Genomic DNA, 18652 nt, shown 5'->3' with positions numbered 1-18652 from the left:
TTTTGAACAAATGGCCCAGACACAGCTGGATACTGAAATGTGCAATGTCTGACCAGTAAAAAAGTTCACATAGTGAAAGACCAAATGTTTTCATTTAATATGATCTCACAAGTAAGCCACACTATCAGGCCAAATGACAGACTGACACCTCTGTTCTCCCACTCTGAATAACTTCAGTTCCCATGAAGAGTTGCATTTAAATACTCCCTGAAAATGGCTGCCACTAATTCTAGACCAGTTTAAATGATCTCATTGACTTAACTGAGCTTTGGATCAGTCCTTTAAAGAGTCATAGATCCAGCAATGAGTATCCAATGAAACAGATGCTTCATGGGTAAGGCTGTAAGAAAATCATGCACTGTGAATTTGTTGTGGAAACTGCAACTTTTAACACGAACCACAACTTTTATAGTTGCTGCAAACTTGAGTGGCATTGTGATCCTGTGCACTCATTCACAGTGTTACAAAAGATGGAGAAGAGGCCGGGCCAAATTTGAGTGAGGGTTGTAACCTGGCACACTCAAATTTTTCCCTGCACCAAAACTGCAAAGTTTACATTAAAATAAAAATGGGAACATTATGAATAAACAATTTCAGACATAGAGACAAACAAACAGTCCCCTTATAAAGCTCTAAATGCGAGAGATGATGCGAACAATGTAGAATCAGAATGTATATTCACCCTATAGGAGAAAAGAAACTGGCAGATAAGCTATGAGTATACACACCTTGAAGCACATGCACGGACTTCTTTTTTATAAGGAATCTTGAGTTTTATGATTTACCCTAGTTAATCAACTCCCAAGGTCATGAGCATACAAGACAACCTGGGACTGCATAGTGTAGCTCTGCAGCAGACATATATCTTTGGAGAAATGCTAGTTCTATTTTCAAATGACTTAACTCTACCTGCAGTAATTCATGTTTATACATTAAATATTTCAATTCTAACACCCTCTTATTTTTAAAATGTGATTGTGATTATTATACTTAATTCAATGTCATGGTTTCCACTTTAATCTCTAATTGTGTCTCAGTCCCTTGGCTGTAAAATTTTTGTGATGGAGACTAAAACATTGCATACATGCTTTCAGCCCAGGATCAATTTCATTTCTGTACATTTTGAGAATAAAATTATCTTGTGCATTTGAACTAGGAAAATATATAATTGGGTTGTTTAAATTATTTTTGCTTCCTGACATTCTAACTCAAAAAATCACAGGTTTCAGAGTAGCAGCCGTGTTAGTCTGTATTCGCAAAAAGAAAAGGAGTACTTGTGGCACCTTAGAGACTAACAAATTTATTAGAGCATAAGCTTTCGTGAGCTACAGCTCACTTCATCGGATGCATTTGGTGGAAAAAACAGAGGAGAGATTTATATACACACACACAGAGAACATGAAACAATGGGTTTATCATACACACTGTAAGGAGAGTGATCACTTAAGATAAGCCATCACCAGCAGCAGGGGGGGGAAAGGAGGAAAACCTTCCATGGTGACAAGCCGGTAGGCTAATTCCAGCAGTTAACAAGAATATCAGAGGAACAGTGGGGGGTGGGGTGGGAGGGAGAAATACCATGGGGAAATAGTTTTACTTTGTGTAATGACTCATCCATTCCCAGTCTCTATTCAAGCCTAAGTTAATTGTATCCAGTTTGCAAATTAATTCCAATTCAGCAGTCTCTCGTTGGAGTCTGTTTTTGAAGCTTTTTTGTTGAAGTATAGCCACTCTTAGGTCTGTGATCGAGTGACCAGAGAGATTGAAGTGTTCTCCAACTGGTTTTTGAATGTTATAATTCTTGACGTCTGATTTGTGTCCATTCATTCTTTTACGTAGAGACTGTCCAGTTTGGCCAATGTACATGGCAGAGGGGCATTGCTGGCACATGATGGCATATATCACATTGGTAGATGCGCAGGTGAACGAGCCTCTGATAGTGTGGCTGATGTGATTAGGCCCTATGATGGTATCCCCTGAATAGATATGTGGACAGAGTTGGCAACGGGCTTTGTTGCAAGGATAGGTTCCTGGGTTAGTGGTTCTGTTGTGTGGTGTGTGGTTGCTGGTGAGTATTTGCTTCAGATCGGGGGGCTGTCTGTAAGCAAGGACTGGTCTGTCTCCCAAGATCTGAGAGAGCGATGGCTCGTCCTTCAGGATAGGTTGTAGATCCTTGATGATGCGTTGGAGGGGTTTTAGTTGGGGGCTGAAGGTGATGGCTAGTGGCGTTGTGTTGTTTTCTTTGTTGGGCCTGTCCTGTAGTAGGTGACTTCTGGGTACTCTTCTGGCTCTGTCAACCTGTTTCTTCACTTCAGCAGGTGGGTATTGTAGTTGTAGGAATGCATGATAGAGATCTTGTAGGTGTTTGTCTCTGTCTGAGGGGTTAGAGCAAATGCGGTTATATCGTAGAGCTTGGCTGTAGACAATGGATCGTGTGGTATGATCTGGATGAAAGCTAGAGGCGTGTAGGTAGGAATAGCGGTCCGTAGGTTTCCAATATAGGGTGGTGTTTATGTGACCATCGCTTATTAGCACCGTAGTGTCCCGGAAATGGATCTCTTGTGTGGACTGGTCCAGCTGAGGTTGATGGTGGGATGGAAATTGTTGAAATCATGGTGGAATTCCTCAAGGGCTTCTTTTCCATGGGTCCAGATGATGAAGATGTCATCAATGTAGCGCAAGTAGAGTAGGGGCATTAGGGAACGAGAGCTGAGGAAGCGTTGTTCTAAGTCAGCCATAAAAATGTTGGCATACTGTGGGGCCATGCGGGTACCCATCGCAGTGCCGCTGATTTGAAGGTATACATTGTCACCAAATGTGAAATAGTTATGGGTCAGGACAAAGTCACAAAGTTCTGCCACCAGGTTAGCCGTGACAGTATCGGGGATACTGTTCCTGACGGCTTGTAGTCCATCTTTGTGTGGAATGTTGGTGTAGAGGGCTTCTACATCCATAGTGGCTAGGATGGTGTTTTTAGGAAGATCACCAATGGACTGTAGTTTCCTCAGGAAATCGGTGGTGTCTCGAAGATAGCTGGGAGTGCTGGTAACGAAGGGCCTGAGGAGGGAGTCTACATAGCCAGACAATCCTGCTGTCAGGGTGCCAATGCCTGAGATGATGGGGCGTCCAGGATTTCCAGGTTTATGGATCTTGGGTAGCAGATAGAATACCCCAGGTCCTGGCTCCAGGGGTGTGTCTGTGCGGATTTGTTCTTGTGCTTTTTCAGGGAGTTTCTTGAGCAAATGCTGTAGTTTCTTTTGGTAACTCTCAGTGGGATCAGAGGGTAATGGCTTGTAGAAAGTGGTGTTGGAGAGCTGCCTAGTAGCCTCTTGTTCATACTCTGACCTATTCATGATGACGACAGCACCTCCTTTGTCAGCCTTTTTGATTATGATGTCAGAGTTGTTTCTGAGGCTGTGGATGGCACTGTGTTCTGCATGGCTGAGGTTATGGGGTAAGCGATGCTGCTTTTCCACAATTTCAGCTCGTGCACGTCGGCGGAAGCAGTCTATGTAGAAATCCAGGCTGCTGTTTCGACCTTCAGGAGGAGTCCACCTAGAATCCTTCTTTTTGTAGTGTTGGCAGGAAGGTCTCTGTGGGTTAATATGTTGGTCAGAGGTGTGTTGGAAATATTCCTTGAGTCTGAGACGTCGAAAATAGGATTCTAGGTCACCACAGAACTGTATCATGTTCGTGGGGGTGGAGGGGCAAAAGGAGAGGCCCCGAGATAGGACAGATTCTTCCGCTGGGCTAAGAGTATAGTTGGATAGATTAAGAATATTGCTGGGTGGGTTACGGGAACCATTGTTGTGGCCCCTTGTGGCATATAGTAGTTTAGATAGCTTAGTGTCCTTTTTCTTTTGTAGAGAATCAAAGTGTGTTTTGTAAATGGCTTGTCTAGTTTTTGTAAAGTCCAGCCACGAGGAAGTTTGTGTGGAAGGTTGGTTCTTTATGAGAGTATCCAGTTTTGAGAGCTCATTCTTAATCTTTCCCTGTTTGCTGTAGAGGATGTTGATCAGGTGGTTCCGCAGTTTCCTTGAGAGTGTGTGGCACAAGCTGTCAGCATAGTCTGTGTGGTATGTAGATTGTAATGGATTTTTTACCTTCAGTCCTTTCGGTATGATGTCCATCTGTTTGCATTTGGAGAGGAAGATGATGTCTGTCTGTATCTGTGCGAGTTTTTTCATGAAGTTGACAGATTTCCACTCTATACGGCTAAATTCAGTGCCTTGCATAATCACAGGTTTCAGAGTAGCAGCCGTGTTAGTCTGAAACCTGTGATTATGCAAGGCACTGAATTTAGCCGTATAGAGTGGAAATCTGTCAACTTCATGAAAAAACTCGCACAGATACAGACAGACATCATCTTCCTCTCCAAATGCAAACAGATGGACATCATACCGAAAGGACTGAAGGTAAAAAATCCATTACAATCTACATACCACACAGACTATGCTGACAGCTTGTGCCACACACTCTCAAGGAAACTGCGGAACCACCTGATCAACATCCTCTACAGCAAACAGGGAAAGATTAAGAATGAGCTCTCAAAACTGGATACTCTCATAAAGAACCAACCTTCCACACAAACTTCCTCGTGGCTGGACTTTACAAAAACTAGACAAGCCATTTACAAAACACACTTTGATTCTCTACAAAAGAAAAAGGACACTAAGCTATCTAAACTACTATATGCCACAAGGGGCCACAACAATGGTTCCCGTAACCCACCCAGCAATATTGTTAATCTATCCAACTATACTCTTAGCCCAGCGGAAGAATCTGTCCTATCTCGGGGCCTCTCCTTTTGCCCCTCCACCCCCACGAACATGATACAGTTCTGTGGTGACCTAGAATCCTATTTTCGACGTCTCAGACTCAAGGAATATTTCCAACACACCTCTGACCAACATATTAACCCACAGAGACCTTCCTGCCAACACTACAAAAAGAAGGATTCTAGGTGGACTCCTCCTGAAGGTCGAAACAGCAGCCTGGATTTCTACATAGACTGCTTCCGCCGACGTGCACGAGCTGAAATTGTGGAAAAGCAGCATCGCTTACCCCATAACCTCAGCCATGCAGAACACAGTGCCATCCACAACCTCAGAAACAACTCTGACAGCATAATCAAAAAGGCTGACAAAGGAGGTGCTGTCGTCATCATGAATAGGTCAGAGTATGAACAAGAGGCTACTAGGCAGCTCTCCAACACCACTTTCTACAAGCCATTACCCTCTGATCCCACTGAGAGTTACCAAAAGAAACTACAGCATTTGCTCAAGAAACTCCCTGAAAAAGCACAAGAACAAATCCGCACAGACACACCCCTGGAGCCAGGACCTGGGGTATTCTATCTGCTACCCAAGATCCATAAACCTGGAAATCCTGGACGCCCCATCATCTCAGGCATTGGCACCCTGACAGCAGGATTGTCTGGCTATGTAGACTCCCTCCTCAGGCCCTTCGTTACCAGCACTCCCAGCTATCTTCGAGACACCACCGATTTCCTGAGGAAACTACAGTCCATTGGTGATCTTCCTAAAAACACCATCCTAGCCACTATGGATGTAGAAGCCCTCTACACCAACATTCCACACAAAGATGGACTACAAGCCGTCAGGAACAGTATCCCCGATACTGTCACGGCTAACCTGGTGGCAGAACTTTGTGACTTTGTCCTGACCCATAACTATTTCACATTTGGTGACAATGTATACCTTCAAATCAGCGGCACTGCGATGGGTACCCGCATGGCCCCACAGTATGCCAACATTTTTATGGCTGACTTAGAACAACGCTTCCTCAGCTCTCGTTCCCTAATGCCCCTACTCTACTTGCGCTACATTGATGACATCTTCATCATCTGGACCCATGGAAAAGAAGCTCTTGAGGAATTCCACCATGATTTCAACAATTTCCATCCCACCATCAACCTCAGCCTGGACCAGTCCACACAAGAGATCCACTTCCTGGACACTACGGTGCTAATAAGCGATGGTCACATAAACACCACCCTATATCGGAAACCTACTGACCGCTATTCCTACCTACATGCCTCTAGCTTTCATCCAGATCATACCACTCGATCCATTGTCTACAGCCAAGCGCTACGATATAACCGCATTTGCTCCAACCCCTCAGACAGAGACAAACACCTACAAGATCTCTATCATGCATTCCTACAACTACAGTACCCACCTGCTGAAGTGAAGAAACAGATTGACAGAGCCAGAAGAGTACCCAGAAGTCACCTACTACAGGACAGGCCCAACAAAGAAAACAACACAACGCCACTAGCCATCACCTTCAGCCCCCAACTAAAACCCCTCCAACGCATCATCAAGGATCTACAACCTATCCTGAAGGACGAGCCATCGCTCTCTCAGATCTTGGGAGACAGACCAGTCCTTGCTTACAGACAGCCCCCCAATCTGAAGCAAATACTCACCAGCAACCACACACCACACAACAGAACCACTAACCCAGGAACCTATCCTTGCAACAAAGCCCGTTGCCAACTCTGTCCACATATCTATTCAGGGGATACCATCATAGGGCCTAATCACATCAGCCACACTATCAGAGGCTCGTTCACCTGCGCATCTACCAATGTGATATATGCCATCATGTGCCAGCAATGCCCCTCTGCCATGTACATTGGCCAAACTGGACAGTCTCTACGTAAAAGAATGAATGGACACAAATCAGACGTCAAGAATTATAACATTCAAAAACCAGTTGGAGAACACTTCAATCTCTCTGGTCACTCGATCACAGACCTAAGAGTGGCTATACTTCAACAAAAATGCTTCAAAAACAGACTCCAACGAGAGACTGCTGAATTGGAATTAATTTGCAAACTGGATACAATTAACTTAGGCTTGAATAGAGACTGGGAATGGATGAGTCATTACACAAAGTAAAACTATTTCCCCATGGTATTTCTCCCTCCCACCCCACCCCCCACTGTTCCTCTGATATTCTTGTTAACTGCTGGAATTAGCCTACCTGCTTGTCACCATGGAAGGTTTTCCTCCTTTCCCCCCCCTGCTGCTGGTGATGGCTTATCTTAAGTGATCACTCTCCTTACAGTGTGTATGATAAACCCATTGTTTCATGTTCTCTGTGTGTGTGTATATAAATCTCTCCTCTGTTTTTTCCACCAAATGCATCCGATGAAGTGAGCTGTAGCTCACGAAAGCTTATGCTCTAATAAATTTGTTAGTCTCTAAGGTGCCACAAGTACTCCTTTTCTTTTAACTCAAAAAAGAATTTTTAAAAGCGTTACATGTTTACACTAGTGATTAATGACAAGTCATAGGGCTAATTTGGGAAATTTCAAATTGTTACTGTAACCAAGTCACCTCAGGCTGGAACAATGAGAGGCAGTATGATTAGTACCCAGAGAAAGGGAATGCCTTGCTTCACTCTATGAGCAGGGGCAGTCAATTATTTTTTGTCAAAGTCCAAAGTTCTTGGTCAAGGTATAATCAAGGTCCAGATTTCAGAGAAAATAATAAAAAATAACAACGATACTAATAATAAGTAAATACAAATTTTGGGGGGTCTGTTCAAAAGTATCTGGAGGTCCAGATTTGGCATGCAGTCCACCTATTTATTATCTCTGCTCTACAGTGAATGCTTATGTCATAAATATAACTGAGATATGGCTGGATGACTGAGATATGGCTGGATGAAGCTTCACCATGAGTAACTGGCCCAGCTGATTTCCACTAGATATTTAGTTCAGCATGAACTCTGAGAAGGGACTGTGAAGGAGTGGCTGTGATTTTTTTATATCCAATGTGAGACACAGCAGGTTACCTGCTTTAAGGCCTTGATTCAGTAAAGTACTTAAGTATGTTCATAGTTATGCATTTGTGTAAGTGTTGTGTGTGTTCAATTGTGGATTAAAACAGGATCAAATAGAATATGTCCATCTAATGTATGAGCCACGGGATGACATAAGGAAGGGCTTAGTGGTAGTTTACAGATCTCCCTTCACCTAGTGCTTCCACAGTGCAGTGATGCTGGTGATGATTCTTTTGGATTATATAGCCATTAATGTAATCTGATTAATGCATTCGATGAAGTGAGCTGTAGCTCACGAAAGCTTATGCTCAAATAAATTTGTTAGTCTCTAAGGTGCCACAAGTACTCCTTTTCTTTTTTTAATGTAATCTGATTACTATAAGGTTGTCCCAGGTGTTTTCCATTAGGTACCCTGGCCTTGGAATCTCTTAATCTATAAAATTAGTTCTATGACTTAATTCTCTCCTTAAATAAATAAATGGAAGAGCTATGGGACCTTAGCCATTTACAGTGCTAGACTATGGCACTGTCCAAGACAGTAAAACATCATACTTTAAATTGTAGCTATATTTTGCTCTGATACCATTTATGGATCAATCAATTATTTTAATAGGATTTAAAGGATTCCACTGGATTTAAGCACTAATGCTATTGTGAGCCAGTGCTTGCAGAACAGCACTTACTTAGATTGAATATTGTGGTGAAATTATAAATTATTTAATGTGTTTCAGACTATTTGGTTCTCTTTTGTAGAGCCTGTCACCATGGAAACTAGGCACTAATGAAGGAAATTCAACAAACAAAAGACAATAAAATATTAACATGAATGGATCATGAATTTCATCCTGATGATCTCTAGGGCCTGGTTTTCCCAAGAGGAGCCAAATTCAAAGGTGGAGGCTTTCAACTAACACTACTACTGCTGGTCCTTTGAGGTGGGGGGGGGAGGATTCTGTTCCTCACTCTAGCCCCTATATATCACTAGTTCCTCTGCAAATTCCAGGATAGAGGAAGCTCTGGTGGGAACTGAGCAAGATGGGAAAGGGTGGGGGAACAGCACATGCTGCTACAGCCATTTTGGCTTGCACCACAAGCCATTGCAGTAGTAGGGAGGCTGCTGTAATTCTGAGTTGCTCCCAAGGCTTCCTGGGTTATGCAAGGAAGGGCATATTGGCTCCCACAGAAGCCCTGAATTAGAGGGTGCAAATATGGCTTAAAGTCATGCTCAGCTTGGGTTTTTCCTTCAGTATTGCACCTGCAGGGAGGAACAGCACAGGAGCGGACTGTGAGTGTTCAAACTGACAGCAAGCACTTTCAGATGACCTTAACTGCTGTGATACTGTGTACAGTGAGAGGCAGCTGAGATCTTTTATGGTGTGCCACAGATGGTGAACGGTATAACAGGTCATTGCGCCTATCTTGGAATTCAAGAGTATCATTGGATTTAATAGGACCTTGAGGCTGCCTATTATTCTAGTGAAAGTTGGGAATACCCCATCAATATACAATGCAAAGACTCTTATACTTATTGATTCCTCTTGCCAGTCAGTGTCATTCTTGGCTTGCATAGCAGCCTGTTTATTTCCATTCATCTTTGTGTCAGAAAATGAAAGAGTAAGAATGTGGCATCAGTGCAGTGAGAGCAACACCAAATATGTAGGTACAATTTCCATTCTCACCCTTGTTTTCAACTGCTGACACTGTATCTTTCTGAAACTTTCAACTTCTAGGATGAAATTTGTCATAGTTTATTTGTATGGAATATAAACATAGTTCAGCAGTAGAGACAAGATGGAACCCTGAAGGACATTACAGGTACGGTCCTGCACAGAGGATGAGCAGCTCCACAATAATACTCCATAGGATTTCTCTGAATTGAAGGAGTGACTCCACAGAAGAGCTACTCTGTCCACTTTTGCAAGAGCCTACGGGTGTATCAACAATATTTCATTGACAATGGTCAAAACTTGCTCATGGATTATTAAAATTGTTTTCACAAAGACAAACTTTTATATCAATAGTTTCACTTGCATGCCCAGACTGGTAAGGGGAAAGAATAGTGACAGATTATGTGCAGTGGGAGTTGATTTATGAAGATCTTCTATATAACCTTCCCTAAAATGGGAGGTTCAAGACATGATTGGCAAAACAATTAATTTACAACAGTTACTACATGGGCCAGGGACTAACCACCTCTGGATTAAGCATGACTGGGCAGTGTGTCCTCTGCTCTACCACCATTCATCTTACCTGAGAATTAAGTGAAGAGTTACTCACAGCAAACAAAACATTTCACTTTATTACCATGCTGAAGCAGTTGTAATTAATCCGACTACTTATACTTCATAACGGTAAACATTTTCATTCAACAATTGCCATAGCACAGAAATTCAAAAAACCTGATCACTCTGAGCAAGTTTTTTGTAATCATTGGAGCGCCAGCTTTGTCACTTCCATGTGTCAGCTGATCTGTGAGGACAGTCCAGGATGAATGAGGAGTGAGGTATCAAAGTGTGACTATGTCAATGGCCACAGACAGCTGATTGTTATGATAGATCCTTTAAACTAGGGGCCTTATTGCTCAGGATTTGAGCAATACATTTCTCTTGGATAATTTTGCAATTTTAAAACTCCTTTGTGGAAAGATGTATGCAGAAATAGGTCCACCACCTCAGCAGAAGTGAGAAGATAGCTGACAAGGTAAGATTAAGCTGTGTATTTTTAACTGTGGGGCTGGCAAACCAGTTAACTGGTATATGACTCATAACAATTTATCAAGTGGCATTGCAATTTTAATCAAGGTAATCCACTTACATAAGGGTATCAACAAAATGTTAATTAGGCTAGCAATCCCCAACTCACTCTCTTTGTATAGATAAGAATCAAAGAATAGTTGCTAAGTGTATTTGTCTGTGTTTACCTATATCCAGTTAGAAGTTTATCAGTGTAACCAAATTAGCTTTTAGATCAGGGGTGGGCAAAATACAGCCTGAGGGCCCGTCTAACATTTCTGTCCGGCCCGCCAGGCCCTTTGGCTGCCCCCTCACAATGTCCAGGCCACTAAAAGTCCCATGGCCCAGAGTTCCCCACTGCATCCAAACTCCCTCCCAGACCCGCACCCCCTCCACTAATGTAGTAGAAATGTGTGGCCCATGACGACTTACCAAAATTCATGGAGTGGCCCCAGTGTGAAAATTATTGCCCACCCCTCCTTTAGATGCTAAATCCTTTCATGACTTAATTGCCTTACATTATCCAGGTGACTGTGTTCAGTTCATCTTAAGATCAAAGATGTGAGACACAGTAGGAAATTAATAATATTAATTATATTATCTTCAGCGTATCTGTCCCTGTTATAATGAAAGACCGGCTAATTGTCATATGCAAATGAGTATTTCTAAACTATCTGTAGAAAGAACGAGGAGTACTTGTGGCACCTTAGAGACTAACAAATTTATTTGAGCATAAGCTTTAGTGGGCTAAAGCCCACTTCATCAGATGCATGCAGTGGAAAATACAGTAGATTATATATATATATATATATATATATATATATATATACACACACACACACACACACACACACACACAGAGAACATGAAAAAATGGGAGTTGCCATACCAACTCTTAACGAGACCAATCGCTTAAGGTGGGCTAGTATCAGCAGAAGAAAAAAAACTTTTGTAGTAATAATCAGGATGGCCCATTTCAAACAGTTGACAAGAAGGTGTGAGTAACAGCAGAGGGAAAATTAGCATGGGGAAATAGTTTTTAGTTAGTATAATGATTCATCCATTCCCAGTCTTTATTCAAGCCTAATTTAATGGTGTCCAATTTGCAGATTAATTCCAGTTAATACTGCTGTTTCTTGTTGGAGTCTGTTTTTGAAGGTTTTTTTGTGGAATAATTGCAACTTTTAGGTCTGTAATTGAGTGGTGGTAGAGTTGTTATCATGATTAGGTCGGAATACGAACGAGAGGCTGCTAGGCAGCTCTCTAACACCACATTCTACAGGCCATTACCCTCTGATCCCACTGAGGGTTACCAAAAGAAATTGCACCATCTGCTCAAGAAACTCCCTGAAAAAGCACAAGAACAAATCTGCACAGACACACCCCTAGAGCCCCGACCAGGGATATTCTATCTGCTACCCAAGATCCATAAACCTGGAAATCCTGGACGCCCCATCATCTCAGGCATTGGCATCCTGACAGCAGGGTTGTCTGGCTATGTAGACTCTCTCCTCAGGCCCTATGCTACCAGCACTCCCAGCTATCTTCGAGACACTACTGACTTCCTGAGGAAAATACAATCCACTGGTGATCTTCCAGAAAACACCACCCTGACCACTATGGATGTAGAAGCCCTCTACACTAATATTCCACACAAAGATGGACTACAAGCCATCAGGAACAGTATCCCCAATAATCCCACAATAAAACCTGGTGGCTGAACTTTGTGACTTTGTCCTCACCCGTAACTATTTCACATTTGGGGACAATGTATACCTTCAATACCCACCCGCGGAAGTGAAGAAACAGACTGGCAGAGCCAGAAGAGTACCCAGTAGTCACCTACTGCAGCACAGGCCCAACATAGAAAGTAACAAAACGCCACTAGCCATCACCTTCAGCCCACAACTAAAACCTCTCCAGCGCATCCTCAGAGTTCTACAACCTATTCTCAAGGACGATCCCTCGCTCTCACAGATTGTGGGAGACAGGCCAGTCCTCGCTTACAGACAGCCCCCTAATCTGAAACAAATAATCACCAGCAACCATACACCACACAACAAAAACACTAACCCAGGAACCTGCCCTGGCAACAAAGCCCGTTGCCAACTCTGTCTGCATATCTATTCAAGGGACAGCATCACAGGACCTAATCACATCAGCCACACGATCAGAGGCTCGTTCACCTGCGCATCTACCAATGTGATATATGCCATCATGTGCCAGCAATGCCCCTCTGCCATGTACATTGGCCAAACCAGACAGTCTCTATGCAAAAGAATAAATGGACACAAATCTGACATCAGGAATCATAACATTCAAAAACCAGTAGGAGAATACTTCATCTCTCTGGTCACTCACTCAATTACAGACCTAAAAGTCGCAATTATTCCACAAAAAAAACTTCAAAAACAGACTCCAACAAGAAACAGCAGAATTAACTGGAATTAATCTGCAAATTGGACACCATTAAATTAGGCTTGAATAAAGACTGGGAGTGGATGAATCATTACACTAACTAAAAACTATTTCCCCATGCTAATTTTCCCTCTGCTGTTACTCACACCTTCTTGTCAACTGTTTGAAATGGGCCATCCTGATTACTACTACAAAAGTTTTTTTTCTTCTGCTGATAATAGCCCACCTTAATCGATTGGTCTCGTTAAGAGTTGGTATGGCAACTCCCATTTTTTCATGTTCTCTGTGTATATATACACATATATCTTCCTACTGTATTTTCCATTGCGTGCATCTGATGAACTGGGCTTAGCCCACTAAAGCTTATGCTCAAATAAATTTGTTAGTCTCTAAGGTCCCACAAGTACTCCTCATTCTTTCTGCTGATACAGCTAACACGGCTACCACTCTGAAATCTGTAAATTATCTGTGTATGCATTGGAAATCAAATGTTAACTTTAGAGTGGTGGGTCAGTGTGTCCTCAACAAAGAAGAAACTTCAGTCACATGCTGTGTTCAAAATACTTAACAGCCCACTTCAGCTATAAAAGAGAAACCTCAGGCCTGATCCGGCATCTCTAGTCTGCTGAACTTTGAACAGGGCAAAGTTTAAGTTGTGGGAAAGAGATCTTCTAATAGTTATTTGGAATACCCTGGAAAATGCAGGTAAATGACTAACAGACTTTACATCTAAACTACATTTGGATTCTAACCTTTTGGGATGATTACAGAGAGACTTTGGCAAGCCAGCAGACTTATCTATCACTGCTATAAACCTGATATAAGAACCTTGTAAGCATTTGTAATGTATATAATCTTTTAGCTATTCAATAACTCTTCTTTTCTTAATAAATCTTTAGTTAAAGTTTACTAAGAATTGGCTAACATTGTGATATTTGGGTAAGATCTGAGACATATATCGACCTGACGGTAAGTTTCTGATCCTTTGGAATTAATAGGATCTCACATATGGTGAATAGGGTTTTCAATAACCTCTCAGTATATCAGATCAACTTGTCTAGATGAGAACCAAGGGCTGGAATTCCTAAAGGGGAATTCTTTGTGTTTGGCTTCTTGTTAATCAGTGTGGTACTGCAGAAGCTCTTTTGTTACTGGCTTGGTGAATTTAATTATAGAATAAACCACCAGTTTTGAGGATTGTCTGTCCTATTTCTTGCAGTCTGCCTTGAGTGTGGAATTCTCAGTGTGGTCCATCCCTGGCACCTGGTCACACTAACACACCGGGGTGCTGGAACAAATTTTTATAGTGGGAGTACTAAGAGTCATTTAGCCAAACTGTAAACCCTGTATATAATGGAAACCACTTCAAGCCAGGGTGTGTGGCAGCACCCTTAGTTCCAGAACCTATGCTAACACACTGTTTCTAGACCTACTCCAAATATGAGTGTGTCCTCTGTTTAGTTTGAGTAAGAAGCCACCTTGGTTAGTACCATTGTTGCCATGAGATTTGAAACAAACACAAGATATCCTTGACAAGGCTAGTGGCCAAGACAGAAATCTGGCAACAGCGATACCCAAGCATAACAAGATCACAGTAAACGTATGTAAACATCACAGTAAGTGATGGGATAGTCTGAGAATTTTTGTTTACGAATTCATTTTATTCCAGCTCTCTCTCAATAGGTGGACACACCCACACAAATCTATCTTTGGGATCTGGGCACCTTTTAAACCTGAAATTTGAACAAAGTGTGCCACACTGCCTTTGCTTATGCTGGCTTACATATCTATTTTAACAAAACAGTCAATTCAAGGCCATGTGAATCATCCAGCAAGGTTGGATGACTTAGTCACTGTTATATTATGAATACAATTATGGGGTTTCTCTTGCAGAATTGGGTCCATTCGAGTGGTCCTGGTTATTTACTGCCATTGTGTGAACATGGATTGGGTGTGCTATGGAGGTGGTAAAGTAAGTCCTAAGATGATGTGAATCTTGCATGATTCTGTAGAGAACCTGAGCAAGGTCCATTAGGTTTCAAAGGAATCTCATTAGTCCTTGCAGCTAGAAGACATGTGGTTGTAAAGGGGTTTTACTTCCCTCCAAAATTCCTTCAAGTGACATCTGGTGTGTAACAGCGAAGATTAAGCAACTCAAATTTCCCCATCATGCAATGTTAAAATATTTTGTATTTTTAATTAAAACTACTGTTGTCCAGCTGAAAGTTAAAATTCTGGACAATATCACTAGCCACAACTGCAACAACTAAACATAGTTTTCAGCATCTGTGTACAAATATCCAAAGTAAAAAATAATCAAGTTACTGTCAGGTGGTGCTAGACTCAAAAGTTACAGAAATAGTAATGGAAAACAGTATGTTGTTTCTAGTTAGACATTTCCCGGAGTGTTTAGACCCCCAAAATTGCATTCGATTCCTAGTGCTTGAGAAAGTTAAACCGACTACAAACATACCAGTAAGTGACACTGATTAGTCTATTTCAATTGTGCAACATGAACGAAGTTCTAAAAACAATCAACTTGTATAATGAAAAGTAAAGTAGATTTTTAAAATTCAGTTGTAACTATCTGGTTCTACTATTTGAAAATGGATTTAACTAGAGAATGATTTAAAAAAAATTAATTAATAATTACCTGTTGTGTGGCCCCACATTATACCAACATATATGTAAACAAAGTAGACCACACTTTACTGCTTTTCAAATATTAATAAGCTTTCCAGTTGAGTAATGTCCTATTTAAAGCTTTATACACTTTATACCCCAAAACTACTTACAGTTTGGCCTTTATGAGATCCTTTTTCAGCCAAAGTCTCATATAATGTCACAGCTGCAGTTATATTTTGAGGACCATGATAACCAAACAGCAAAGCAGCAGCCAATTTCTCCATAGCTTTCAAATGTCCCATATCTGCTGCTTCGGTAAGGAGTTGGTAAGCTCTGATTCAAGAATATGAAATTCAGGTTTAATCATTTGATCTTAATTTCTCCCCTCAAGTACAGTACTTGTATCTCTAAGAGGAGATTTAGCAACTAAAGTGTACTAATTCAAGTACTAATTTCTATTATGCACCTCCTGAAAGCTAACTAAAACATGCTTCTCTGGCAGCAGAGAAGTTTTAATTTCTTTCTTCGCAGCCACCCTTCCTTGAACAGTAACTTCAAATTCATGTGATTAGTAGAGCTGGGTCAAATTTTTCAGATTAATAGTTTGTTTGCCACAAAATGTAGTGCTAGCCAACCTGAAACTATTGTGGTCAGGGTGCTGTTTTCTATATAACTTACTTGCGATGTAGGAGACTCAACGGCTAGAATACTTTCCAGAAATAGGAGAGATCAAAGTTCAACTCACTTCTCCATATCAGATGTAGAGGGAAATTTAACCCAGGTCACCCCATCCCACATGAATGTCCTTATTGCCGCCACTACCACGCAGAAAAAAAAAACTGTTCTGGATGGATTTGCTCAGGTAGAAACTGACTTTTTTTTCAATTCACTAGAATTTTTCCACAACTTTTGGACATGTTTTGAATTAAACTGATTTTTTTGTGTGCTGATTTGTATGTCTTTGCACTATGCTTTATCGATGTAGAATGCAAAATTCCAATTAAATGCAAACCAGTCTAGGTAACTAAGCTAGAATAGAAATATTCAGTAATGCTGAACTTGACAAAGTCATGGTCGGTCCCAATCCTGCCAAAAGTTATGCCCAGGAATATTTTTCCTCTTGCAGAGTTCTATTGATGTCAATGAGGCTCTGTACAAGGAACTGTACAGTAGGATGAAACTCTTTATGGGATGGAGACCTAGACTGTAAACTCCTCAGTGCATGTTCTTGTTTGTCTTTAAAGCACAATTGTATCTTTATTATTGATTTAGCCCCACAAGTGCTAGAGTTCAGACTTACTCCTCTTTCTCTTTCTTGCTTTTAGAATGTTTCAGTATTTTGTTGCTCTTTTTATAAAGCTGATGTCCTCGTTCCTCATTCTTCTTTCTCCTAGCCAGATCTTCTGCTATAGGTGTACACAAACAAAGTAAAATGATCAAAAATTTTAAAATAAACCACTTTTTTTGAACTAGAGCAAATACTCTTCTGATACTGTTGCTGTGATTCCCAACTACATATCACAGGTTTATGTTTGAAAATGTTCTCCTTTAGATCAGTTTAGATTAGAGATTCAATATCCATTTGTACATGAGTGCAGGTAGTTACAATCACAGATACTGAAGAAAAGAAATACCGTTAGTCAAATGTCCCTGTCCCTGTCATATCGAGAATGCTGATAAAATCTTGGAAGATCTTCTGTGTTTTTAGTTTAGATTATGCCAGGTTCTCTGTGCAGTGATACTTGGAGCCAGATATGTAGAAGCATTCAAACAGCCTTAGTCTCTGATTAGAGTTGAACCTTAAGGCAGTGTTGCTCACTGAGAGCTGGGCATTGGTTTTGGCCTGAAATTTATGAAAAAAAAGAGATTGCCTGCATTCTGTTTGTTACTCTTAGAATATACTCAGACTCCACATGACTGATTTCTTATGTATGGGAAAACAGACTTGAAAAGCCCTGGACATCTGCTACTGTTCATCAGAGGGATGACACGGGTGTTGAAAGAAGGGGCAATAGTATGCATAATCTAATAAGTGCTTTGCTGAATTGGAACCTAAATATGGGCTTAATTCCACCACTATTTACTAAAGCACTTAAGCTTGAGTTCCACTACCTTCAATGGAACTTAAGCATGTGTTTACAGTTAAGCACATAAAGTGCTGAATCAGGGCCATCATGCCTATGGGATGGCATTCTTTGTATGTTGTGTCAGATAATGGTCCCTGACTGGTAAATATGGATTCAGGAACATGAGCTTATGAACCATGTAATCAAGCTCTGAGTAAAGTTTATCAAGTCTCAGAAAATTCCAGAATCTGTTTTAATGTAAGACATAAGGTACACTATTTCCAGTGGACAAGGTTATATAGTGTTAAAATTTGGGCAAATTCAGAACTTATATTAGGGCTGTTTCTTATAGTCTGGTTATCATTCACTTTGGGCTATATTCTAGGTTGCATGATAGCCCTGCCTATAGTTAAGACTGACACGTTGCTTTGTAAACCCTGTTTTCAGTTGCTTGTAACTTTGCAAAGCTTAACCATTTGGGCTGAAATATTTCACACCAAGTATCTGCCTCATGCCGAATTGTTTTGGAAATTTTCATCCAAAAAGGGTTGGCTATTTCTGAGAACAAGGCTAGGGGGCAAAAATACACTGTCTTGCTATGTTTTAAAAAATCACCTCCACCTCTTCTTTGAGAAGTTCTAGTGCTGCTGTTCTTTGAAGCAGGAACTTGACATTTGTCAGGGGCATGATCTTTGTGTCAGGGATGTGCCTCTTGCCATCCCCTGGGAAATTTGTTCAAATTTGGAAAAGTTATAAGCATTTGAAAAATTGCAGTTTGCACATCCTCAGAGACTTGCTAGAGCTAGAGCTAGAGCTGTGGAGCATAATTTCCTGAAGAGTCCATCTGCACTGAGTATCCTCAAGACCAGGGCTGTAGAGATCTGAACAGGAGTTTTCCTGTAATTGCAACAGTGTTGCTGTGGACTTGCAGGGTCCAGGACCAGTCACAGAAACGGAGGGTTGGGAGCCTGTCTGTTCTGTGCTTTCAGTGCTCCC

The 18652-nt window shown here is 41.3% G+C and overlaps 1 protein-coding gene across 12 annotated transcripts in view; it reads right to left on the bottom strand.

Annotated features, from left to right (window-relative positions):
- Nucleotides 1–18652, bottom strand: part of SEL1L2 (SEL1L2 adaptor subunit of ERAD E3 ligase) — an 84792-nt gene that overhangs the window by 32335 nt on the left and 33805 nt on the right. For 11 of the 12 annotated variants that reach the window (XR_006280365.1, XR_006280366.1, XM_043512078.1 and 8 more), the window contains exons 4-5: nucleotides 16891–16996; nucleotides 15761–15923 (exon numbers count right to left, since the gene is read on the bottom strand). Coding sequence is in view for 10 of the 12 variants with exons in the window: in XM_043512078.1 (XP_043368013.1) it covers nucleotides 15761–15923; nucleotides 16891–16996 (269 nt within the window). In the remaining 2 variants the exon portion in view is untranslated. The remainder of the gene's footprint in view (nucleotides 1–15760; nucleotides 15924–16890; nucleotides 16997–18652) is intronic. The other variant, XM_043512075.1, reaches the window with a different exon arrangement.

This window comes from Dermochelys coriacea, chromosome 3 (assembly GCF_009764565.3).
Source record: "Dermochelys coriacea isolate rDerCor1 chromosome 3, rDerCor1.pri.v4, whole genome shotgun sequence".
Taxonomy (NCBI): domain Eukaryota; kingdom Metazoa; phylum Chordata; order Testudines; family Dermochelyidae; genus Dermochelys; species Dermochelys coriacea.
This window is presented reverse-complemented; position numbering and strand designations above follow the sequence as displayed.